Below are 26,159 nucleotides of genomic sequence, written 5' to 3'. Positions count from 1 at the left end.
AGCACTCAGTGTACCTACAGTTCTTCCATGCAGTCACTGTTAGCCTGTTCCTCATTTGCCTGTGGATAGTAGCCATCTTCTCCTCCCTCACTCTCTACACTGTATGCAACTTAAAAATACAGACATCATTAAGGTCTTGCACAAAGTTTACCAGTAACAAAGGCTCCTCTGCATCAGATCCCTGTATTTCTTTAACAATACAGTAATAACATTTTTCTTGTGCTCAAAATGTACCCCTTTTAAGTCTTATCACCCCCTTCCCTCTATGCAGCATTTCTAATACTTGTTAGGTGGTGCCAAAATTTAGAGACAACTGTCTACATGTGGTCTCGGCAAGCCTTGGTACAGCATTACATGAAATAACCTCACTTGCTTTCTTGTCTTAAACCTTTCATGTGTATACTGTAGTCCTGCTTGCTTGTCAGACTGCTGCCTGACCTGAACACATTTTATCCCTTTTCCTGCTAAGCAGTCTTTCACATTTTGTATGGTTGCTGAAATTCACCTAGAAGTCCAGACACAACTGGACATATCTGAGTGTACAGAAGGCAGAGCAAGGGCCCATGACCTTTAGCTACTGGTTCTTCCCATAGCATGGCTGTGGCCCATTGTGAACACATTCTCCAAGGCAATACATGAGCCCTGTTCCAGGGACAACACTGACCCAGGACTGCTCTTAAGGAGCTGCACCCTGTCTGGGGGGGCAGAGAGAGAGTTCAGCCATGCAGACAACAAGCCCTGCTGTACCACTTACCCTCAGGGCTGGAAAGCAGGGGCTGGACCCATTTCATTCACTAGAACAGACCTAACACCTGAGACTAGAACTTAAAAAATGTGACTTTATCTGGGAACTGAGCTTGCAGGGCTTCCTGAGTAGATGCTGGTTTTCACCATACAGGGACCACTGAGGCTACTTATTAAATGGTATTATCTAGTTACACAAGAACATACTGCTTTTGCTGGAGTTCCTTTTGTAAATGGTAAAATCAAAATTAACTCTCTGTTATAAAGCTGTGAGAATACAAAAATAAAATGTATAAAGGAGTGCACACATTTTTACAAAAAACATACACAAGTGATATTAATCTTTTCCTGTCTTCTATACCTCATCTTTTTTCTTTAGAAACAAAGATGAGTTGGTCTGTGACCATGCCTGTTTTCTGAATATCAGCATCCATTGTCCTTAATGAAGCATCTACAGGTGCCAACTGTAGATCTCACAGCTATTATTTTACTATTTCTTAAATTCCATTTCAGATACTTTTTAACTGAAATTTCCTGTAGTCCTTGTGTAACAAAGTTTCAGGGCAGTCTGAGATCAAAACAACAGTTTTGCTACTTTGGTATAACTTTTCATCTGAATTTGCTGTAAAATAAATGTATCTGCCAAGTTCAATGTAGATCTACAATTTAGATTACTAGCTATAATCTGGCATATGACTCCTACTGAATTAAGAGTGGCTTTCATTCTCTATGGAAACAAACTATTTCTATATATAGGGGATATACCTGGGACACAGTTCTAAAAAATTAGTGTTTCTTCTTTCTGGGCAAAAGGTACGTACAGAAAAAAAAAAAAAAAAAAACAAAAAAAAAACACCACAAATCAAGAGCATTTACCCAAAACACAGCATAGTGACTAGAAATACTTGAGGTGATAATGGTGCAGGATGAAGATCCCAGGGTGTGGATGGTAATATCTCCAGAAAAATCTGGGCATTACACCCTGATTAAAGTCAGTCTCCAACTTCAAAGTCTGGCTTACAGGTTTTTGCTATGCACTATATGATGGCACAAAAGGAACATCACGTACTTTTGAAACTGCCTGAAGTCAGATTTCTTCCAACACAACATATTGAATGAAATGACATACGTCTTCAATGAAAAATTAAGCTATAAAAGGCAAATGATATAACAGATGAGCCATACAGCATCTTCTTGAATCTCCTGGGTGTATCTGTAGCTTTCACTAATGGCCTGATCACATATCTGAAGAAAGGTGTGGAGGTTCAAAAAACAGTGTGAAAGCTTATATATTTAAATACAAATCTGGTCATGTTCAGTATTAAAACTCACTTTTTAATGTTATAATTTGATTTGGTCTTTGTATCTAAGGACAAGTATTCCCACAGAACAGAGTAGGTTTAGATGAGATATTAGGAAGAAATTCTTTACTGCGAGGGTGAAGAGGCATTGGAACACATTGCCCAGAGATGTGGATGCCCCGTCCCTGGAAGTGTTCAAGGCCAGTTTGGGTGGGGCTCTGAACAGCCTGGTCTAGTGGGAGGTGTCTGCCCATGGCAGAGGGGTTGGAACGAGATGATCTTTAGGGTGCCTCCAACTCAAACTATTCTGTGATTCTATGATTAAAGCAAACTCCAGGGCCTGCAATGGAGCCCCCCCCCCAAGGCAGTTCTTCAGGTCAGTGTTAAGCCCTGTTCCCAGGGATTTAGCCATGCACAGGGTGCAAATGGAAACTTTGTATACTCTTCAAAAGTGCAGCCAAGCAATCTGCAATCTTACCCTATAAACACAGACCACTGGAAACTGCTGAAAACATAAGAAATCTTTTTACATAGAAAAAAATTACTTTTTTCTAAATTTGGTGATGGGAAAAAAATCAAATGGTAGATGGATCCAAGCACCTCAAATAGAGCAATTTTTTCCTCTCATTTCCATTATTCATAAAATTACTTTCCTTGATTTAAAGAGCACTACAAAATCACCGGCAAGTCACTCATACTCTTAGTAGAAGAGAGAAAGTAACTGAAGGCCTTTATGAGAAGCTCTGACAAACAAATCCTCATTGCTCAAGAGGACAGAAAACAAATATCCTGCATTTGCTCAGAAGAGCGGGTGACTGACAACAGTGCATGTGCTCCATCCAGCACCTGTACACAGCCCACATCCCTGCTTGACACTGGAGTGGAGCACTGCCAGCACGGCTGTGGGTGCAGGAAGGACAGGGAGACAGGGAGGAACCTGGGTCACCCATTGGACCACCAATCTCCACCAAGATGCTGCAGTGGGTATCCCAGTCTTATAGGGCATCTCCCATGCTTCTTGGGGGAGCAGTGATGTCCATGCATGTCCATGCACTATTCCTGCAGTTCTGCATCACAAATCTTAACTAGCTTGGACTAAGAGGCGCAAAGATCCTCTGTCAAGACAGAAAAACAAAAGAAACAATTCTAACCTGCTGTTAAGATAGGGCAGGCTGCCAGTCCTGCTGAAGGGAGAGACTCCCTGCCTGCTGGCGGCTGAGTCACAGCCCAGCTCCTCGCCCAGCCCTTCACAGCTTCAGCAATTTCCTGAAGTCTTGAAGCTGGTACATACTTGCAATTTAAAAAAATCACTTATGCCTGGAGAGGAGGTAATTATGGCCTGCTCCTCCTGTCCTGTCACCTGGAACTGGACAGTGACATCTCCCTGTCTCGTGTACCACTGACTGTAGGGATCATGTTGGACTCATACAGCTTGTGCTCTCGATGGTGCATCCAGAGAAGGTGTCTCAGCCTTGGTGCCAGGGCTGTGAGCCAAGGCTGTCCTCTGGGAGCTGCTGGTGCTCTGGCCTCTGGCCCACAGCTGAGCTATGGCCCCTGCAGTGGTGCAGCCAACCTGTGGGCAACACATGCCAGGTCCAGCCTCACCACACCCTCAGGGAGGTCCCAGTGACAAGGGCTGGGGCTGCCCTGGAGCACCCCTGGCTGCCCCGCTCCTGACTAAGGCAGTGGAACTGGCCCTGGCTGCCAGGCCCTGCCCTGATGGACCTCTTTAGGGAGCTCCCGTGGCTGTGCCCTGGCATGGGTAAGCACATGCTCTCCATCCAACATCCAGCTTCCTGTGGCTCAGCACAACTGCAATTCTAGATACAAGCCTGGGTATTGGAGCCTTCTGGGTTTTACTGTCATAGCACTAAATGTCATTTCCTTAAAATTAGGTCTGAGCCCAGTTAAATCCCTTCCAGGACTGGAAGTCATGTCCTACCTGAAGAGCCCCATCCCCCATCTGCAGAGTTGATATTCCTCCCAGCCCAGGGTGCTTCTGTACAGACAAGTATCTCCAGTGAGCACAGCACACCTGGTGCAGGGGCTGCCACTCTGCAACACAGCTGACAGATGTGCCCCCACGGGGGTACTCCACCGCGGCAGCACCACAGTCCCACCCCACCACCCAAGCAGGCACATCTGATCATCCACCCTGGTGGAGCACACCAGCTGGTAGCATCCACAGGATGCTCAGACCAGCTCCTGACACCACCTGTGATTCACAAATTGGGAGCTACTAAAACAGACAAACAGAGCAAATGGAGAATCACTGCCAGAACTGTGCAGATTTTTTAGTGTTTAACCTACTTATTGCTCAGAAGACAAACCAAGCTTTAAAAGAGGTCTCTGGAGTAAAACAATACAGTTAAAAATATCAGATGACTGTTTGGGAAGATCATTCCTCTCTTGTGAGCAAGAGCTGGAAATTATTAGCTCTGTTTTAACGGTACAAAACAGAAAAGGAAAGAAACATAGAAACTCACTGAAATCAGTGGAAGAATCTCACTGTCATTCCATCTGAAATGGAATCAAAAAACCTGTAACTTCTCACAGCAAAGCCACATTAGATAAGGCTGGTAAACATTCCTGAGGAGGACACAATCCTTAGGTGAAGTTATGTTTACAGAAGGAAGTTAAGCTCAATGGAAACCGGCACAGAAGCACACAAAATGGGGACTGCTCTTCAGCCACTGAATCACTTGCTTTGTGCAACACACTCGAGTCAAAGGTGCCTGTTCTTCCCTGCTGAAACACTGTGAATGAAACTCATGGAGTAATGCCAGGAACACTGTTCCAGCACAGCAATTCAGTCATATCCCAAGGTATTAACATTTGCACAGCCAGAGGACAGGATTTGAGTTTTTCTTTATTTATTAACTGATCCATACCACAATTACCAGTTGCTTGAGCAGTAAAGGCTACACTGCCCTATGTAAGAGACATAAGGAACTGAAGAAGCTTGGGAAATATCTTCCATTACTCCATCTCATTAAGCTCCTTCCTTTTTTTTTCTCTCTCCAATCCCTCTGCATCTTTCATATTGTTTATTTTATCAAATACTTGCCTGTGCTATGTTCATTCCTTTGGCTGCTCTGTCCTGCGTAAAACACCCTCGTCTTTTGCTATTTCCTTTTGTCTTGCCAATGTTACTAAAAGAGACTTTCTTGCTGGCATGCACCTCCTCCCTGACCAGCTACCCAGAACAGAATCATAGTCAGAAAACAACCTCATTGACTCCAATGCAGCTTCGTTTTACCACGAAATTATGCATTGCCACAGCCAGCTTCTCAGGGACTTTGAGCACTGTGTGATACTCACAGCCTTTACACACAGCCTGTGAGGAAAAGGCTGCACTTGTCTCCCACTTTATTTTAATGTCCTAATCCCCATAAGGATCACATGTATGTTGTGTCTGCCTAGACTTCCTTCTGTGGTGGGCCAAGTGGTCCCACAAAAGGAAATCCAAGAACAAAACAATCTGCTCTAGGCTCTGTTTGCTTGATGTGCATGAAAAAAACACCGAATTTGCCTTTACTGGGGACACTCCTTCAAATTATACCAACGAAATCATGTACTCTTAAACTTCCTTATGATCTGCTCCAGGGCACACAGTACAAACTACACGTGCTATGATAAACCCAGAAAGCTTTGTGCAGTCAAGGACAGATCAGCACACACTAATTAGCCCAGCAGGCAGAATAGTCTCCCACATGATCCTCTAAGACACAAACCTTCTTAGTCAATTGAGGAACCAAAAAATACACAGTAAGGAAGATATGTCACCAATCAAGAGGGAACAGTGAGCACATCAATGATTAAATCTTGTTCCTCTGATAAGCTTGATGCCGAAGTCAGCTTTGTCAAGAGAAACCTGTTCTCACTTAGAATCCAGAATTAGAAATCCTCCTCTGTCAGTAGACATCTTCAGCTGTATTTCAAATTAATATCCTGTACCCTTTAGCCTCTAGTCGCAGCCACCAGTGACTCTATAGTGTCTGCTTAACTTTGTAAGAGTATGATCACAAAAGCACAAATCCCTTCTCAGGCTGAGAACACTTGGGCCAGCTGGTCACATTTTCCATGAGAATACCCTTTTACAGGAAATGCATCTCAGAGTAGATCTGGGCTCCACACATGAACACTGAAGAAGCTCTACACTCCAAAGGTAAAGTCACACAAGGAAGAAGACAGACCTCAGACATATCCCAAGTCATACAGTAGTTGACTGCTTTCACCAGCAGTGCAGTTTTGGACTTTGGGGATCAGTTCTGCCCCTACCCCACCTACACTTAAACAGCAGTATGACAAAAAGGGACTGTGGAGAAGACTGAATTCTGGAAACATACTTCCTAGCAGCTTGAACATGCCCCATTAAATACATACAGTATTCCTGGAAATACTTCTCTGAGGAAGGAGGGACATGCAAAGGTTAATTAGGCATCCTTTGGCTGCAAAGAGCAGGAAATCACTGAGGAAGAGTCAGTGTCATCTCCACAGCTGCAGCGCTATTACAACACAAACCAGAAAGCCCTCTCTCTTTGTACATTAAAATGCTGTAATTAACATTTTCCAAGGGAGCAAACAGAGTACTTGCCTGTATTTATGAATGATGGCATTAAATAATCTTCCATCGCGCCAGCAGGTAGTGAAATTTTCACAATGTATTCCAGCATAACCCTCTGTTGTTTGCTGCGACCACAGGAGCAGTCTCTCTTTAGCAGACATATCCTCTGACTCCCCAGTAACATGGATATCAGATATCTAAAACACAGTTAATAGAAAAACTACAGTTGCATCTAATCCACAATATGTATTATTATTATTATAATAATTTATTATATATAAATGCTATATAAGTATATATAAAATGCAATATGTTTTATATGTATAGTCACACTTGTACGATAACCGTATTTATGTTATTCATAATTTATTTAGCTGTGAAATTCCTCTCTTAGGTTAATTTATAGCACATGTTCTGGAATTCAGTAACAAAACAGTCATTCTGAGCGAAAACTGACAATACTAGCTTTAGGACAAAATTTTCTGAGAAGTATTTTAGGAATGACTAAAAGACTGAAAGATTATAAATAATTTTTTTTTCTCATCAAGAAGGTTCCGTTTTGTATTATTTAAGGATTATCAACTCCATATCAGAGAAAGCAGGAAAGTACTGGGAATTTTACACTCAAATACTACTTTACAGTATATTAGATTATCTCCTAATGAAGTTCAGACAGTTTCCTTAGAAAATTACCCCAGTATAAATATGACGCAGACATTTCCCTGATTTGTACACATATTGTTTGTACCTCATGCTACAGAAATTGTACTCAATATAAATGTAAACTCTAAAAAGGAAGAAAAATAAGACATGCCTCGACAAAGAAAGTGCTATGGCATGTTGTCATTTTTCTAAGTGACCGCCTTTTACCACTTACCCAAACAAGATATATAATAAAAGGTTATTATGAACTACACAGGAACCCAGGTACCATAGGACCTGAATACTGCAGCTCAGCTGATACAAAAAGCAGGCAGAGCTGCTTGGGCAGAGGCAAGAGGGCTTGAGACAATGCCTCAGTTTGTGGGTAGACAAGCACCTCTGTGAGCTGCCCTGTAAGAGGCTGCTCCCCACGAGCACACACTCAGCACTGCAGGGAGACACAGGACTGCTCTGGCTCCAGAGCCAGCCCAGCTCAGGGCAGGTTTGCCCACAAACAACTCTGAGTACTTGAGTTAGGCACAGAAGAGCCTTCAGTTGAGCTGTGCCAATTCCAGCAACCCTGTTTTAATGTACACCAGGCAGCCTCCTTCATGAGGTCAGATGGGATGGCCATAACAATGTCTCCTGGCCTCAGAATCCGCACACAAAGGTATCTTCTGTCTAGGCTCTGACAGGGGGAATTCCAACAGGCTAGGCTGGAAATTATGGGGTTTTCTCACACTAGAGCCACACAAAACACAGTGCCAAGAAGAAAGATATGTAGCTTGACTACTGATGTTGTTATGTCACTGCCTAAGACAAGGTGGTGGGAAGCACTAGGAAGCAGGGAACTAAAGGAAAAGCCTTAAATATGCCAGGGCAATAGAGCTTACTGCAATTTCTGCTTTACCACCTCTCATACTTTCAGGGGATTATGAGCATTTACACCTGTATAGGTGTAAATTGTAAATAAGTTTAATATAAGGAAAAAAAATTTACATTTTCTATTCAAGTGACCACAAAAATCACAAGCTGTGAATGCAGTTCTTCAGCTACTTATCACAGGCCATTGTATCTGCTGGATCTAGGTAAGGGGAAAATACAAACACCAATGCTAAAATGAAAAACAGTTTTAACTGTTCAACTAGCCCCTAAATAACCTCTGAATATCTGACAGCATTTTTTGCATCCTATTGTCTCCAGGTTCAGCACATTTTAAAGAAAGATCAAACAGAAAAAAAAAACCCTTTTTTGTGTTCAAAACACAGTAGAGAACACATGCACTTGTGATCACTTGTAAGTTTCTAGGTATCAAAATGCTGCAAAGAGTATTTACTGAATGAAATATAGATGGGATGAGTTGTGTATGTAAAGACAACAGAAAATACAATGTGGCAAAAGACCAACTTGTAACCACTGAAAATTTTCTTGTAAATATCTAGGGAACTCATGCAGTGTAAGACTTTTTTCCTGTGGGTTAGCTTTATTGCTTGGTATTTCAAAGCAAGAAAGCAAACTAAATGTTTTTTCAGTAGCTTTAGTTTCTATTCATCGCAGAACAACCAGACCACAATATAAATGAAGTCAACCATTTACTGCTTATCTGGACAGCACTTCTGAAAGAGATGATGTCATCTGGAAGTGCCAGATGTCTAGCATTAAAAAAAAAAAACCAAAACAAAACCAAAAAGAAACGAACAAACCCAAACCTGTATTTTTGTCTGTCATTTTCAGAAAGTCCTCTGTGTGTAATCCTTAATTATCAGATTTTTTAATATATTCTAGCATGAGCAAGGTAACAATGCGATTTGCTAATAGCCCCTTCCTTACTACAAAGCTCAAACCTTTAGGCTCCTTCATGGTTAATTGAGCAGGGATGGCTATGTACACTTCAGACTGCTGAGAGTGCAAACACAGCATGTTTGAGTGAACATTAGATTCTTCTGGAAACAAGTAATTTCATACATGAAGGTAACATCTGAAGACTGTACTTGTACCTGTTGTTAGATATAAACAACATTTTAGCCATGGACACAAACACAAGGAGAACTTTTACTCTGAATATGACCACTAGGGAAGCTCACAGATGAAATTTTGGATGGCTAAAATGTTAATTCAGTTTACTACATGAAAATCAACAGGTTTTTGATCCAAAATCTTCCAAGCACCCTAGTTAGCCATCTGAAGAAAAGGAATAGGCTTTTCATCATTCATGGAGGTAGCCCATTTCACCACAGGTTAAGGAACATTAACATCAGCCTGAGACCTAAAACAGCCTGAGCACTTCTGTTCTCTAAATCAAGTAGTTCAGCTTTCAAGGCTAACATTCCAGACTTTTTCATAAACACTGAATTAGTATTTTAAAAGTATAAAAATACACTAAGTGAAATGGTGAGTCAAATGGTTATATTTAATACACTTAAAAATATGGGCTCTAGTTTGCAAAATGCCCTATTAACTTGAAACTTCTTAACAAGTAAAATACTACCATAACAAAACAAGGTGAAAGGGAGAGGGAGAGAGCATACCTTTCCTTTGATAATCTTATAAGGGCAGTACAGATACTTATCCACCAACTATGCATTACTGTCAGTATTTCTAACATCATTTCCCATAGGAGAAAAACAGGAGGACTCTTAAACTAAGAATACTAGAACAGAAAGTAAGTTAAGGGAAAATCAAATCTTCTACTCATAAAATTTAGTCCTGCCAAGCAAAGTTTGTGTGAACCTTTTGTATCCCACACACCTATCATTTACTTACTATAAACTGCTTAACTAGAGCACATTTGTTCCTTAAGCATGGAAAGAATGAATTACAGCATTTGCATGAGCTTGAACAGTTGTTTGCCAGAGACACAGTTCTATAAATTATCTCAAAGCCTGTGAATTAAAAGTTATGCAAGAAAAAGTAACAGAGGTAATTCTCTAAACAGGCCTTCTATTTCAGGATCAAGGTCTTAACTGGCACTAAATACTCTCTTTCTTGCTTATAACTGGGAGAATGTGTTCACGTCTGCTACTGCACATGCTTTTTCTCAGCCTGTAAATTCCCACTGCATCACACACTATACAAAATCCAAACACCAAAAAGCCTCAAGCTCTTTCCTTGCACTGATTTTAGTGATGCAGTTTGGAGCCCAAAGAGCAGAGCAGTGGAGAAGACCTTCTAAGAGATCAACACTGGTGCTGGATTTCTGTGATTCATTTTCACACTGCAAACAGAAGAGTAAGACTCATACAGATAGTAAGAAGTCTTCCCTCTGATACCATCTTATCCTAAATGTTTTGAACCAAGTCTAAACTTGACACAATGTACTAAACTGCACTAAAGTATATAATGGGCTACAGATGCATGATTGTGGTGGTGTATTGTCTCCCTCCCAGGCCGCACCATGATCTGAGAAATGCTTATTAGGCCTCAGCAGAGAGTAACAAACTTTTCTCTCAAAGCTATTAATGAGGAGCCAGGAGCAATGCTTCAGTAGATGCCTCTAAGGTGAGTTCTGTAATCAGGAAAACAGAGGTAATGAAGTAGCACATATTTGAACACAAAATCTTAATTTTTTACATGCATAAGAAACTGTGCCACAGAAAGAAACTCAAAGGATATGTTTCAATAGAGAAGGACCATACTGTTTCAGAGGGTAAGATGTCGTATCTCTGTTACAGTGCAAATTACCCAACTGTTCCAAAGAGTTTCCTCTGGTGCCTGCCTCAGTTTGAAAAGCCAATGTGCTTTCAATTATCAGCCACATCTGAGGCACCGTGTAAGCTGAGAGTACATTACAGCATGGGTAAGTTGTCAAGGTGAGGGAAGGCTACTGATCTCTGTAATTACAGCAAAGAAAACGGTAAAGCTGAAATTGCTAACTGCAAACCTTGTGTACTAGCTCAGGCCAGTAACTGGACCTTTGCAAACTTGTATGAATACCAGCTTCACTCAGTATAAGAAAGACAGAAATACAAGACATTAAAATGCTTGCCTAGTTCTCAGAAACAATCAGAAGGAAATTGGTTATGACTTTGTACAGTAATTAAAGTCTGAAATCTAGATTTTCCTGCTTTTGTTTAGAGGTCAAACCTCAGTGTTCTTAAAATTCCTTACACTGAGAATCTTGGGTTGAGAAAGGGAGCTGAACTGAAAGCCAGACATTTCAGCAACTGAGACATTTAGCCTGACGTGTCAGTAGGTTTCATATTCATGCAGTGTTTTACCAATATCAGTTAATGTGCATGCTCAACAGAAGTCTTCTTTTTTCTCCCTTCCTCTGTGGTAAAAAGAGGTATAGACCTGGTTGGAGTAGTAAGTGCAGCAATATTAGGAGCTGTATTACTTTCATTATACAGGAAAAAGCAGCCATGCTTAGCTGAACAGACAAAGCCTCACACCCTCTTACTCAGCAGTGACGTTTTGTACAAATCAAAGAACATTCCTAAGCTGTTCCTGAATTCCAGCTAAGATTAGGAGGGCAAAGATCTCTATGTGTATTAGGAGGTTATTTGTACTACTGTGTACTGTGTGTTGTAATTGGGTGTGTTATCTATGTTTAAAAACTAAGCTTGGAAAAAGTATTGTTTGATTCCTGTTAGAAAAGTAAATTATATAAGCAAAAGACATTTAATTAGTTCTTTGACGGAACAAATACCCTTGGCATATGCCCATTCCCTCTGTTCACTCAACTGAAAGCTAATATGTCCCTGTGGAGCAAGGGGAACCAGTTTTGGACCAGATCTCGGTATCAGCATTTGATTCACATGTACAGATTTAAGTTATCCTGAAGATGAGTGGGGCAAAACTGGAAATATGGATTGAATTGGTAAGCATGGTAACAAAAAATTTGCTTTCCTTCAGATATTCTGCAACTAAGATTGTATTTTTTTTTTCTTTTACTATAAAAATAAAATAATCCTACCCTCAGAGGAAGATGGAATTTCAATAATTAATATTAATGGAGCATCTAGGCAGTTTGGGAGGAAAGATCCTTTAAAAGAGGTGTAGAGTGCTATTAACATGATTAATGTTCTCTTGTTCTATTTCAAGCTGCCTACATAGCTCTATCATTCTTCAGTTCCTACTGGTCATAGCTGAAGAGAATTAGAAATATTCCTTTCCTTGATACAAGACCCAAAGGAATTACAAGACCATGAAGAGCTGGTCACAAAATTTACTGCAAATACTGAATGCAAATTCTCTAAAATTCACTCCACCTTCTAGCAACATTTTAACATGAAAATCTCTTTCCTATATTAGGAAACAGATCAAACTACAGAGAGAAAAATAGCACAAGAATATATCACTATTCCTAAAGTACAGAGTTATTACATAGCCTTTGAAAAAGATCAAGTGTGATGTTCTGTCCTACAAATATATGTAGTATCATAGCATGGATAAAAGGTTTATACACTGCAAAGTGAAGATATTTTTGTAATAGAAAAAATACTTATTCAAGTAAGTACCAAATACTTATTCTAAGCTAACTTTCAAGGATAATATACTGTATCAAAATATTTACCTTGCTCCTGTTCGGTGCAATGCTAAACAATGCCTTTTCTTTTGGCAAATGGGAAAGTACAGCATCAGGATAAAACCACTTTTGTTCAAGTAATGGATCACTTTTACTTTCAGAAAGAAAGGGATGCAACTTTCCAGATTTACTGCTTTCTGAAACATTTTCCATGATTCTGCAAGAAGTTATGTTTAACTCAGTTTCTTCATGTTGTCTGCCTAAAATATGGGTAGCAGAATCCAAGGTAGTTCCTTTTCTATAACAAAGATCACTGGATTTCTTCAGAAATGCTAATTCTCTCCTGTTATCATCCTCTGAATATTTCCTTTTCCATGCACAGTGTTTCTCTGAATTCCTGTTGTCTTCCTCCCTTAACCATGTGTCTGTTTCACCAGACTTGGCGAGCCTCTGATTATCACCACGAAAGCTCTCTTCACAAAAAGAATCACTCTTTGCTTCAGCGGAGAAGACTTCTGCTTTAGCAATATCAGCTGAAAGGTCTGTACTCACAGGCAGAGCATTACCAGCCACTGTCACTCTCCCGGGGAAGAAGTCGGCCAGTCCCACACCCCTGGGATGAATCCCGATGTCTTCTGAAATCTCCCCTTCATACTGTCTTTTTCCTTCATTTTCTTTAACGTGCACTGAATCTGATCCCTCCTCAGTTGGTTTCTTTCTCCTTTTTCTTCTGAAATATTTTCTTCCAGGGGAATGTTTATCTGGACTTAAGGGAGCTTTGGCAGGATCTACACACTGTTCTTCCTTTTCAGCCCTCACACATCCACAGACATTCCCCATTTGTCTGTCTGTAACTCACAGCCACACAGTTTCATTCATTCCCGTGTATTTAGATACACTTAAACTCTCCTCAGAAAGTTAAGAGCTGCCGTTTCCACCGTAATTTCTTCCAGACTTCACATCCACCCGCCTCAGTACGTAGCCATTTTGCTTGTGAGAAATGCACACGCAATAAACGCTGTGGCTCAGTGCCCAGGCAGGGCCTGTGTCTGATTAGACACTGTGGCTTATTTCTGGCCACCAATCCTCTTAAAAAAACATCACTGTTCCAGCGTTGGGCTCTAATGCTGATTGCCTTTCACAGAGATGACATAGCATTTATGAGCAATAGAAATTTCTCACATGTATTTTAACTCCCCGTTTCACTTAGTAACTTGAGCAAGATAAAGCAGAAAAATATGTAGCAACCTTTGAAACTATTAGCTACACTCCAAATCCAAAAGCAAGCAGCACAGTAAATAGCAGGGATTTAGTCAGCAGATTTGTTTTGCACTTCATATGTTTTTATTACCTATCCAATGATCCACAAATGGAAAGATTAAACTACAGGATCAGAAATTGCTCTGACAGCTTGCTGGGGCTCAAGTTTTTATTTGTATGTGGAGTTTTCATAGCAGCTAATGTGATTTTTCACTGATTTGTCAGCTATAAATAACCTGCTGCTTCACTGCCATCATAAAAGCACAACAGCTTGCTCAGGGCAGCGACACTGCGTACTGGGGCTGAAACTTTGAAGCAGAGTTAAACCTCCTGGCAGATAAAAGTGAAACAAATCATAAAAGCCAGTGTATCTAGAAAACTGACCTTAGGGTTATTGTTTATAAAAATGGAGCTTTATCCTCCTCCCATGCTTCTGTAAGGCATTTCTGTGTAGCTCTGAACATAAGATCCAAGAAGCATCTAACTATACCTAAAACTAAGTAGAAATATATACTTTTAAAGTGCAAGCAAGTCTAATCTCTAGTATAATTTGTTTAGAAAAATTTTTTTAACTTTCCTCTTTGTTTTTGTCATGGATATGGGAAGTCTACTAAAACCAGCACACTTTGTCAAGGACAGATGTGTATGGTTTCTCATGCTAAAAAGAATTACAGAGCGACTTGCCAGGCATTATCAGGTGTTACCACTGAATTTCCCTTGCTTATTTGGAAAGGAATTGCAATAATGAGACCCAGAAGCTTTATCCCTAAAGGCCAGTTCGTCTCTCAAAAAATGTGAGGTATTCCACATTTTACTGACAGGATCTAGAATGAATAATACAACAATGAACTAAGATGAATTTCCAAGGATACAGTTGCTCACTGTTGACTACTCTCAGGGCACTGGGGTAAAATTTGACAGTAATGCTTGAAAAATTTTATACTGTAACACCACAGAATACTGTGACAGATGGGCAGTTATGAACAGACACAATGCTAACATGCTTCTTCTCGAAGTAGACATTTATTCTATGACTACACTCTTTCATAGCCTCAATTTGTATTTGCATTTGTAGCATGCTCAACACACAGGGGCACTTGTGACAATGCTCCTTTTACTCACAATAAAAAAGTTGTATTCTAGTCTGCTAAGAAAAATTACGTTAGAAAAGTGACTTTCAGCTAAGGCCAGAGGACTTACTGATTTAAAGCACACTTCCACATGGGTCTGTGTTGGGTCCTGACACAGCCCCCCTTAATTAACAGAAAAATACATTAAAAAAAAAAATCTTTCTAAATGACATGCCTGTGTTTTTACAAAAAAAAAAAAAAAAAAAAAAAAAACAGCTTTTACACCTAAATATATACTTCTCTTTCTTCTCTCTCATCAGAAAAGATGATTCAGGACTTCAAAGTGCAATGGGCCAAGGCTGATTTCATTTGACACAGATATAGTTTCTGGTTTAACAACAAGATGCCTAGTAATAATATATGGTTAAAGAGATCATAGTATAAAAATCTTAAAATATATATAAAAAATATTATTTTGATAAAGCAGAAATTATGCAAAAAATTAAAGACAAGTGTCCAGCATTTGAATGAACAACTGAAAATCTTCAGGCTGTCTAATTTAAAATGTGTTAAGCTAACCTACCACATGTACACTGCTAACGTTGTTCTTCCTCTGCAAATTTCACAGGGGGCAAGAATTTGCTTAAAAATACTGGAAATTTAAATTTTCAATGCAAGTGCATTTTTAAATTAATACACATGGGCATCAAGGTTTCTAAATAGCATTATATTCTTTTACTGTGCTTTACTGCAGTGTGATTTGATACATATTTCCTTTAAATTGTTTACATCTGTTTAACAGTCAGCATGATACCACCTTCTTTTAAACAGAAAATGTCCCTAAAGTACACTCTGTTATGTCCAAACACTTGTAGATTCAGTAGCACACTGACTGTCACAAAAAATGTTAAATCATATCTAATTCAAGATAGGCCAGAAGAAACACGTATTGTTATTTTATAGCTAACAATTACATTTTGTAATGCAATCAGTAATTCATACAGTCCCTGATCTTGCAAATCCTCTTTCATTCATACCTTAAATTTTGATTATTTTTCTTAAGAATAACTCAAATTTTCAAAAAATCAGATGCTTCTGAAGTAGAATCAAAAAAAAATGAGACTGCAAAAATACAAGAGTCAGTTCTAAAACACTGGTTACAGTCTCAGTGTTCCCAGAAATCCTGCCCTACTTCTGCATATTCCAGGTTAATTTACTCGAATACACCTGGTGTAACTGCAGCTAGCCCTAGGAGAGTGCCACAAGGATGGTGAAGGGTCTGGAGGGGAAGCCTTGTGAGGAGTGGCTGAGGTCACTTGGGCTGTTCAGCCTGGAGAAGAGGAGACTGAGGGGAGACCTCATTGCATTACAGCTTCCTTGTGAGGGGAAGCACAGGGGCAGGCACTGATCTCCTCTCTGTGGTGACCAGTGACAGGACCTGAGGGAATGGCCTGAAGCTGTGTCAGCAGAGGATTAGGTTTAGAAAAAGGCTCTTCACCCAGAGGGTGGTTGGGCATTGGAACGGGCTCCCCAGGTAAGTGGTCACAGCACCAAGCCTGACAGAGCCCAGGAAGTGTTTGGACAATGCTCTCAGGGCACATGGTGTGATTCCTGGGGTGACCTGTGCTGGGTTAGGAGCTGGACTTGATGATCCTGAAGGGTCCCTTCCATCTCAGCATATTCTCTATGATTTATCAGCTCTATGATTTATCCATTTCTAAGTATTAGCTAGAAATAAATGCATTCTAAATATACCTCTGCAGATGATTAGTAGCCTTTATGTCTTTTTGTCTTCCTAGAAATAGGTATTTTTGAGACTTACTAACCACTTTAACAATACTTACCAGCTATTCATGAGAAGGCTATCAGCTCTCTGCTAACAATCCTTTCTGCTGTTCCTTTAGTTTTTCCCAAGAACCAAACAGTAACTTTATAGTCACTTTAACTTTCTAAGTCGCTTATGCTCTTGAACCAAATAAAAGATCAAGGACAACAGAATTGATAAATGCATTTATATCAGTTGTTGGGGTTCTTTATATAAAAACCCTAAGCAAAATAAGCAAAGATGATAAATTAAAGTGCTAGTAACTAAAGAAAAAATGACCCCTTTCAGCTAACTGAAATTTTATTACATCATAACTTTGGTCTCAGCAAGGAAAGAGACACAGTTAACAGGATTACACTGAAGATTCAGAAGAGGGAAACCGAAATTTCTTCTAAAACCTGTCAGCTACAGAATGGATAGATGATATTCTTTAGAATATCAAGAGACTACCTCTGAAGCCTGTGAGAACCACCACAACATAGTGACGACTGCACCAAGGTCTTTCTCTTGGACATCAGACTAATCTGAATAGACCTGAATGAAGTTCAGCGCTGGTTTAAGCCAGAGATCCAGGTAATCAAAGCTGTTAAAAATACTACTGGGGATTGCTGTGTTTCTTTATTTTGGTATTGGGATTTTTGTTGGTATTTTTTTAAACAAAACCTGTAAAAGATAAAAATTTATACCCACCAATGCTGCAAAGTTTTATGGGGGGAATTAACAACAGACTTTTTCTGGCACAAAACCCCTTAAGAAGCATAACCTAAATAAAGAATTAGACCAACACTTGTTTGCAATTTGATCTGTCTTAGAGGCTGCTTAATCACAAACAAGAGGTTAAGATTAAGACATGGAAAACAAACGATTAGCACTGAAACATGAAATAGCTCCCACAGATTTATATGGGTTTGCATTTAACCAGAGATTTCTGTAATTTGTCAGGCATGTCCGTGACTGGGAAATGCATTATGTTCTTAACATGGGACAGGTGCATAACACATTATAGTGGCAATGTTGTTGAATATCTGTGTATTTGTTGGTCTGCAAAATGATGATACCATTCACCCTCTGTACACTGCTAATTTTTGCTTTATCATTCGTCTCATATAGTTAGCAATTATTGTACGGAAGTTATTCCCCTTTGCCAATCAGACCATGCCAGGTATCTTTTATCAAAACCCTACTAGGAATACATTTCAGGTGCTCCTGGATCTAAGATCCCTTTCCCCTCTTTTTAGTGTGTTTGTTCAACACAGCAGAAGTAATGGAGCGTTTAGCACAAATGGGACATGTCATTTCACGGTACTAAAACAGCATACCAGATAACCAGCAAGCATTTTGTTGCACAGCCCTAAGGTCACATGCAGAATAACAGAGAGATAAACATAAGCCAAAGAGAATGTGAAAATTAAAATTGCACAAGATAGAGAACAATGACAAAAACAAAGGCTTGTCAGCACAAACAAAACATTTGGAGCTGTTTGAGCAGTACTGCCAACTACTCCTCAAATTCTGAAAGAGATGTTCAACTACCAAGTCACAGTCACCCACTGGAGAGGTTTTATATCCAGTGAGTTGGCTTACAAAAATAGGAATTTGCTCCTTATTGGTGGTTTCATGGCATTAATGACTTCATGCTTCTCTCACCCTTGCTGTGATTCAGATGAGTCCCAGAAATTTCAAGAATTCTGCCCTCATTTTCTTACCAAAGACTTAAGAATTTTACTTTTTTTTTTTTTACATATCACTGAAGAATTACAGAAGAAACAACTAGGAGTTCAGCTGAGAAATAAAATATCACAAGTATACCCTAACAAATGCTGGAGGACAGGTAATGCTGCTGTATTGGCTAATGACAGACAATGTAACTACCACGTGGAACACACTTTATTCTACAATCACGTATAGTCACAGATGGGACAACTGGCCACATAGCTCCTTTTTTAAATCACTGAGAAGATCAGACCTAAAACTGTTCTGGTTATTTTAAAGCAGAGGCAGAGTAAATTTCAGTCCTCGAGCTGCAAGGCACACAGCCCAGGCAGCACCAGGAATGGTTGCCAGGAGAACAGTGACCGAAGGCCAGACCCAGCTCTCCAGATTACACATGGCCACCTCAGGAAAGCAGGCAGCATGTCTACTGAATGGTGACCCCTGCCACGGGATATCCCTCTGTCTTCTGCGCATCATTTACTGGAATGGGCTACCACAGCTGAGCTGCCTCTTCCTCTGCACCCTGTATGCAGGTCACAGCCTTACAAATCCACCTGCCTCACCCTTTCACCAACACTGGTAAATGTTTAACTGCTGATGCTGGACCAAATAAACAGTCTATAGACTGCTTGGGGGCAGATTAATCAAAAATTATTTTTTCTTAAAGGTTTATGGGGAGTCAGCAGCAAAAAAAAAGTATTTGCTGGCTGGCAAGAGAAATGTAAAGAGGTTACGTGTGCTGAAGGAGGCCTGAGAGAAAGTACCCATCTGGCTGGAGAGGGCTGGATAGTACTGTAATATATGGACAAAATCATCACTGACCAGAACCTTGGAAAGAAGCATCCTGCAGAGGTCTGACAGCAAAAAGCAGGGGAGAGTGGAAGGAAAAATGTTTAATGGCAGTTCCTGAGCTGCAAAATGATGATGAAACTGAAATAGAAAAAGTCAATTGAGTCATGACTTAAAACCTTCTGAAATTTTTTAAGGTCTGAGTTCACAAAGGCCTAATTTTAGCTAGATGGAAGTTCAAAGTTTTGCTTTGCTTCAGCATGCTTTTTTCAACCAACTGCAAGTGATTTTAAACATTTAATATTTGTTAAAGAATGTCTGCAGTGGTTTGAAAAGAAATGATCACCAGTTTTCACAGCATTTAAATCTTACTAACATTGTGATGACTTTATGAGGACAAATGCTGCTTTCATTTATAGTTGTTCATCTCCAATGTTGTCAGTGAAAATGTATTGGATGTTGAAGAAGGAGTCCATGAAAATATTAATTTGAATATTTATACCTACAGCATATGATTATACAAAATACTATAAACTGATTCAGCATGCTCTACAGGTGCCAGGAAAATAACTTGTAACAGTTATGACATTATGAAGCTGAATTTAAACTAAGCCACCTACTATTAAAATCATGTGAAATATGTACATTGAAAGCCTGCATAAATCCTAGTAGCACACATGCATTGGGGTTTTTCAATACCCACAGAGTAAGTTATTTTCTTACATACTCAATTTAATAATCCACCAGATTTCTCAGTCCAGCTTTTCAGTATCTCTTATGTAATTACTTGGGACACAGAAGAATGGATACTTTCTGGACTTTCAGCTGCAGAAGTCAGTGCTGTAACTCAGAATAAAATTTATATTTATCTAGTCATGGGTACCAATTCACAAAGCCATCACCATCTCTAGATGCAATTCAGATGCAAGAGAAACATAATCCTCAAATGTGTATTATCTCTTATTTTTTTTTATCATGTCTTTCCACTAAATCATTCCAACAATCAGAGAGATTTTCTATTTTGAGGAAACAATATCCTCCAGATAAGGACCATGACTCAGAGAAACAATAAGCCACAAACAACAGCCAAAAAAATTCTCTGCCATCTTGACTACTTCCCAGATTGCAGTGTTATTAGAACACACATAATTGATATGTAGCAGAGCCAGTAACATCACACAGCAAACAGCTTCTTATGCTCATTAAGAAATTAACTACTTCTGCAAATGCTGGGAAAATTAAGGGGTAATTATGGTTAAAACTCCACCACTTAGGTGTCTAGATACTCATGTTTACACACTGGCTAGGTTTTGAAGAGACCCCTTTATGCAGTGGAGGCAGGATTTAGTTTCCTCAAAATGGGCTTCTGGAGCTCTTTGAGATATCGTGCAATATCCCAGCTGGCCTCCAGCTGCAGATCCAGAAGATCATGAGTCTCTCACAGGTGTGGTGTCTCATCAGGGAAGTCCACACACCTGTCCTGCATACTCTAGCACACCTCAGATATCACTCAAATGCCACCTGTCTTTAGGAGACTGAATCAAAAGTCCTGGGGATCTGGTTAGTACAATCAATAGCAATGTTTCACATCCTGAAGCAGAGACATAAGAAAGTCAATTGACCACCTAGAATATTTGAGAGACTTAAAGCTACCTGAGATATCCACATGGAGGTGGCATATGCATCACAAGACCTAAGGAAACCTGCTTCCCACTGCATATGCTACTGGATATGAAGTGTCATCTCAGAACACACACAGCAACTATGCTGGACAAGGAATAGCTCCGTAGGTGCTCTAGGCATCTCCTTCAAGTGATCTGAATTGCTCCATCAGCCTCACCCTCCATAATGCCTAGCCCTCCAGGCCTCAGATCCATTGCTAAACATGTTTACCACCATTTAAGAAGCAGTTTATCCTGCCTGATCTGCCTCTTCCCAGATGAGAGTGGGTTTCCCATAAGATCCATGTCATGCTTCTCATACTCACATGGGTGTCTCATAATCTCCAACAGCACAGATGTTTATGTTTAGTCAAGTGGAGTGAACCTCTAGTAGCTAGTTAGTTGACTCACTGTCTAGGCTATACTAACTGTATAGACTACCCCCCTATCACTCTGATTATCAGATTAAAGGGACAACTTAGACAATTGCATAAGAACATAGCTCTCCATAAGCACCCAGATTTAGGTGTCTTAACTTCAAACTGAATCTACTCACAACTTTCCTGATAACTATAGGATTACTCCATGCATAAACACAGTTATTATCACCAAGCTTTATCCCTTGGTGAAGATTCCACTGGTACACTTCTCTGTTCAGATTTTTCCCTCATTTTAAATCTAAGTGAAGAAATACAAAAAACCTGTAGTCTAAGTATGTACATTCTTCTGAACTTCATGTTCTGAGCCCAAAGCAGCCATATATGGGTGTCAATGACACCAAATTGCCATATTTTTCAAAGCAAGTGGCATAGTAGTAAATGTCATGCAAGCACAGACTAATGCAGGGTGTGTGTCTTACACCACTTTACAAACCCCTTTTGCATTCAGGGTAGGTACTGCAACCTACAGCCTAGTATTCAGGTTCAGAAACATAAAATACACATCAAGTAACAAGTTATTGTTAAGTAAGTTATTAATAATCTTTATTTCTTAAAATAGAGCAATTTTCAATCGCAGCCTAATCCCATAGGTCATGATTAAATATATTTACATCCAGCTTTTTCTTCTCTATATAACCACGTGGGAGCAAAGACTGATGTGACAAGGGGAGCTGAGGGAACTCCAGGTCCTTGCTAGTGGTTTCTTCTTTATTCTACATGCTGGTCTGGGCTAAGATGTGCATCCTGTTTATATCAGGGCCCTATTCATGTTTTTGCTCCTCATCAGGACTTGTAGAAGGGCACATTAGATCCTAGCAGCCATTCTGGGTTTTTTTAAGAAATTTTTTTCAGTCATAAATCCAGTGTGGAATACTCCTAAGTGAACCATGCTTTTTCTGTGTGATCTTGCAAATTTCTGATCATTTAAAATGCCTGCACAGCAGGGAGTTTATCACTAACAATGCTGCAGTCACTAAATGGGAATTATCTGCCATCTGAATTACATCATCTACAGCCAGGACCATTATGCAAGCCTCCTTTTGAGGAGCCATTTAACACCACACACTGTAAGGCTGCATTATACTGTACACAATCCCACCAGTGTACAACAACCAGAGTGCCACCTAGTGTGACCCATGCTCCCATCGCTGGGGCTAGAAACAAATGCTGACATGGGAGGAGCTACTAGAACAGGCTGAAAGCAGAGCTTCTTAAAATACTCACAGCAGCAGAACCTGAATGAAATCAATATTTTAAACTTTTCAGTATATTTTAATACACATTGAAAGAAGCCTGTAGAATAAAACAAGAAGGATATGTCCAAATGCTGGAAGGAATACATCAAGTACTGTCTTTAATGATGTTCAAAACAGAAGCTACTTTTCTATCACTCCAGACACAGGAAATTAGCAAATAAAATCTTGAGATTCAGTTTACATCATGAAATAAGATACATCATCAAAACCTTCAGAAACACATTAGAGAAGAGATAAAATCTGTGGAGTCCTGTCTAAGTTGACATTCCTCACAACTATGCAAGAATCTGTCCGAAAACATATTGTCAAGCAAAACCAGGCTTACCTGAAAGTGCAAAATTATGGTCCATATCAACCCCAAAGTCAGTTTGGGATTCCCATCTGTTATATCATCATTTCTGATGTTAACCAGTTTCACCTGCCATCACAGAAAGAAAATAGGCAAAATTGAAATAAATACATCACAAATACATATTGCATTACACAGGCATGATTTTAAAGGATGCACTACTCGCTTCCTGAGCCTACTATGCTGGGGTTTTTTAATTCTCAAAAGCAGAAAGGAATTGCATTCTGCCTGTAAGTGGCCTGCCAGGAATTGCCCTCTCCCACTCACAATGAGATGAAGAAATTCCTCAGCTGTCACCAGGCCAGCAGATCTGTTCCCCATGCCAAATACCCTTTGCCTCAGCTCTTGTCAAAAGGGGAAGGCACGACAGAGCAGGGCAGGACAACATGAATATAATGATCTGTAGCTGCTGTATCAGTCCCAGGGCAGTGCTGACACTGGGAAGTTATCGCTGCTGTTTTTCCACCCCATGCTTTCCTGTACTTGAGCAAGAATTCTGCAGCAGAAGAACTGGCCTGCTAAAACACAGGTCTGGCTTGATAAAACTAGGAATTTAGTATCATGTTTAAGTAACCAATGGCTTAATAAAGACAACAATTATTATCGTTTCTGATGCTGTACTCATTCATAGTGCTATAAGCAAATGGTTAATAGATTAAAACAAGAGCTGCTATCACCCTCCGATACACTCACACCCAGAGTTCAATAATTCCATTTTTTGGTCTAATTTTATTAATACATTTAATTTCTCTATATGTATTATGCATGCATTTAGTCTAGCAGTTAGAGATAACTCAGCTAAAAGACATTTTATGCTTACATTAGTAAAGTTACATGCACATACTTTTCAACATATACCCGGCTATCAACTGAACAAGCAAAGGCATGTCCTTCTTTTGATCTGCAGACATAATATTAACTATTTGGAGGGAGAAAAAAAGCCAAACTGTACTCCCTGGAATAAAAACAGTGTATTCCACAGCTTGTTGTTTGCTAATTTCTCAAGTCAGGCTTCAAAATTACCAATATATAGGATCTCTCTGCCCTACAATCACAATAAGCATTGTATTTGGAGGTTATACAGCCAACCTGAGCAAGTTACCTGCTAAATACAGTTCAGAAACACCTACCAGAGGGCTGAAACTTTAATCAACTGCAAGCCCCACTGACAATTTGCCAAGACCAAAGGCCTACAAGCATTTTGCACGCTAGAATACAGCCATCTTCACAAAGCTGCGAGGCTAAAGAGAGCACAAAAATCCTTAGATCACAATCGATGGCAGCATGTGCATGTTCATAAACATGAGGATAACACAGCCCTACATCTCCTGCATTTTAATACACATGGTCTGCCATGCATAAATAAGGCATGGTGCAGCATAAATCCCAAGGTCCTGCTGCATAAAAATGCCATTGTGACTGTCAAGTAGCCATTCATTTACTTTGTAGTGTACTTGTTCAGTGGCTCACTTAGGTTAACAGGAAAAGTTTGCTTTGCACTCAGCAAAGGGGGACTGAGTTCTCAGTGCAAACATACCATCCAGTGACCTGAAAGGCAAGTTTGAAATTTCTCTCAAAATGCAAAAGGACATCTGGTTTCATAACAAAATTAAGTGTCTGTTTATGGTTTGCTACCTCCTATTTTCTCAAACCTTTGAAGAAGCAAAAGCAATTTTTTTTAAAAATCAACTAATCAGAAAGATTTTCAGCGTCAATTCATTGGGATGTGATGGATAGGGAGGAACAGTTTTTCCTTACATGTTTTGGCTTTTTTTTAAATTGCCATTTTGTAAAGGGAGAAAGCAAGAATTCTCTAAGTCTTTAAAAGATACTGAAAAGTGTAAAGAAATTCACAGTAGCAGAAAACCCCACAACAGTGTGGAGATACACAGGCTAAAAAGAGATACAAGTGAAATTAAGCCTGAATCTTCCACAGTGCCCAGGTGGCTCTGACACCTTTGTAATTGGTCAAAAAAGACCAGTTTTGCTTTAATCAGGACCAAAGTTTGAGAAAGTTTTCCCAAAACAAATACAATCAAAACAAGGAACTCCCACACAACATTCGAATATATTTGAATTGGCACTGTGCACTAAAAATTAGATTGTGAACAAATCTGCATACCAACTAGTGTCAGGCAGCAAGAAAGACAGTTAAATTTACTATAAGTAACTCCTAAGGATCTCACCTATAATTTTCTCCTCTTTAACAACATATAGCACATGGAATGTGTTGTTATTGCTCAGGGAAGGGTGGCATAAAACTACCTTTCCTACATCTCTATTAACCATCTCAAGCATGACATAAAGCCAAGCCTAACAGCTTGTTAACAGCTGTTACACAACATGCACAAGAGACAAAGCAGGATAAATTTTTTTACTTATAAGCTACAGGTGACAAAATTTTCATTAATTCTTTTTTTTATTATTTTCATCATACCTGGCGCTTTTTCAAATAGTCAAGTGCAATTTGGACGTTCTGGAGTCTGTGAAAACGCATCCGACCTTTTTCTCGGGGCTACAATTGGAAAACAGTAGTTGTGAGATTTTCTCATCAGACAAAAGAACAAACAGTCTGATTTAACAGATACTATGTATTTGAAGCACTACAGCTTTAATGAAGTCAATACCTTTGGTGGAAAAGTGTGTTTTAACTACTTATATTAACTTAGTCATTTCTTAGTACAGTGGATGGCAAGACAGATCACTGGTCCCCAACTGCAACTTTGATGCATGCAGGCTGTTCCCTGTAAAGTACTATTAAGGCCAAGAGGGCTAGTGCCTACAGAAACTAAACTGGAATACATTATTATAAAATATTTACAATGTATTAAGCAAAACAAAACAGAAGTAATGTCATGAACCTTTACATTGTTTTGGCAAACTCTGTGATGGAAAAGCTTACCTCTGTATGGAACTTCATGGCTTAATGGTATGACTGCATAATCATTATGATATCTACACATATTTATTTAAAGCATCTAATAAAAAGAGTATCTTCCTCCAAACAGAATAATGTAACATAAACAGTCGTAGAGTGTAAGTTTAAACTCTTGACTTGGGTAGAGCATTTTAAAG

General features: G+C 39.6%; 1 protein-coding gene and 1 long non-coding RNA gene across 9 annotated transcripts in view; one reads left to right on the top strand and one right to left on the bottom strand.

The window, feature by feature from the left end:
- Positions 1 to 26,159, bottom strand: part of DST (dystonin) — a 291,637-nt gene that overhangs the window by 158,127 nt on the left and 107,351 nt on the right. For 4 of the 8 annotated variants that reach the window (XM_069011406.1, XM_069011407.1, XM_069011403.1 and 1 more), the window contains 3 exons: positions 25,522 to 25,599; positions 23,061 to 23,153; positions 6,643 to 6,809 (listed from right to left, as the gene is read on the bottom strand). In XM_069011406.1, coding sequence (XP_068867507.1) covers positions 6,643 to 6,809; positions 23,061 to 23,153; positions 25,522 to 25,599 — 338 coding nt within the window. Of the gene's footprint in view, positions 1 to 6,642; positions 6,810 to 12,769; positions 13,814 to 23,060; positions 23,154 to 25,521; positions 25,600 to 26,159 lie in introns of those variants that run through there. The other 4 variants (XM_069011400.1, XM_069011401.1, XM_069011405.1 and 1 more) reach the window with 3 other exon arrangements.
- On the top strand, positions 11,947 to 20,142 carry LOC138108563 (uncharacterized). The gene is made up of 3 exons (XR_011150007.1): positions 11,947 to 12,073; positions 17,203 to 17,449; positions 18,630 to 20,142. It is a non-coding gene; the product is annotated as an uncharacterized lncRNA (long non-coding RNA).

This window comes from Aphelocoma coerulescens, chromosome 3, assembly GCF_041296385.1.
Source record: "Aphelocoma coerulescens isolate FSJ_1873_10779 chromosome 3, UR_Acoe_1.0, whole genome shotgun sequence".
Classification (NCBI taxonomy): Eukaryota; Metazoa; Chordata; class Aves; order Passeriformes; family Corvidae; genus Aphelocoma; species Aphelocoma coerulescens.
This window is presented reverse-complemented; position numbering and strand designations above follow the sequence as displayed.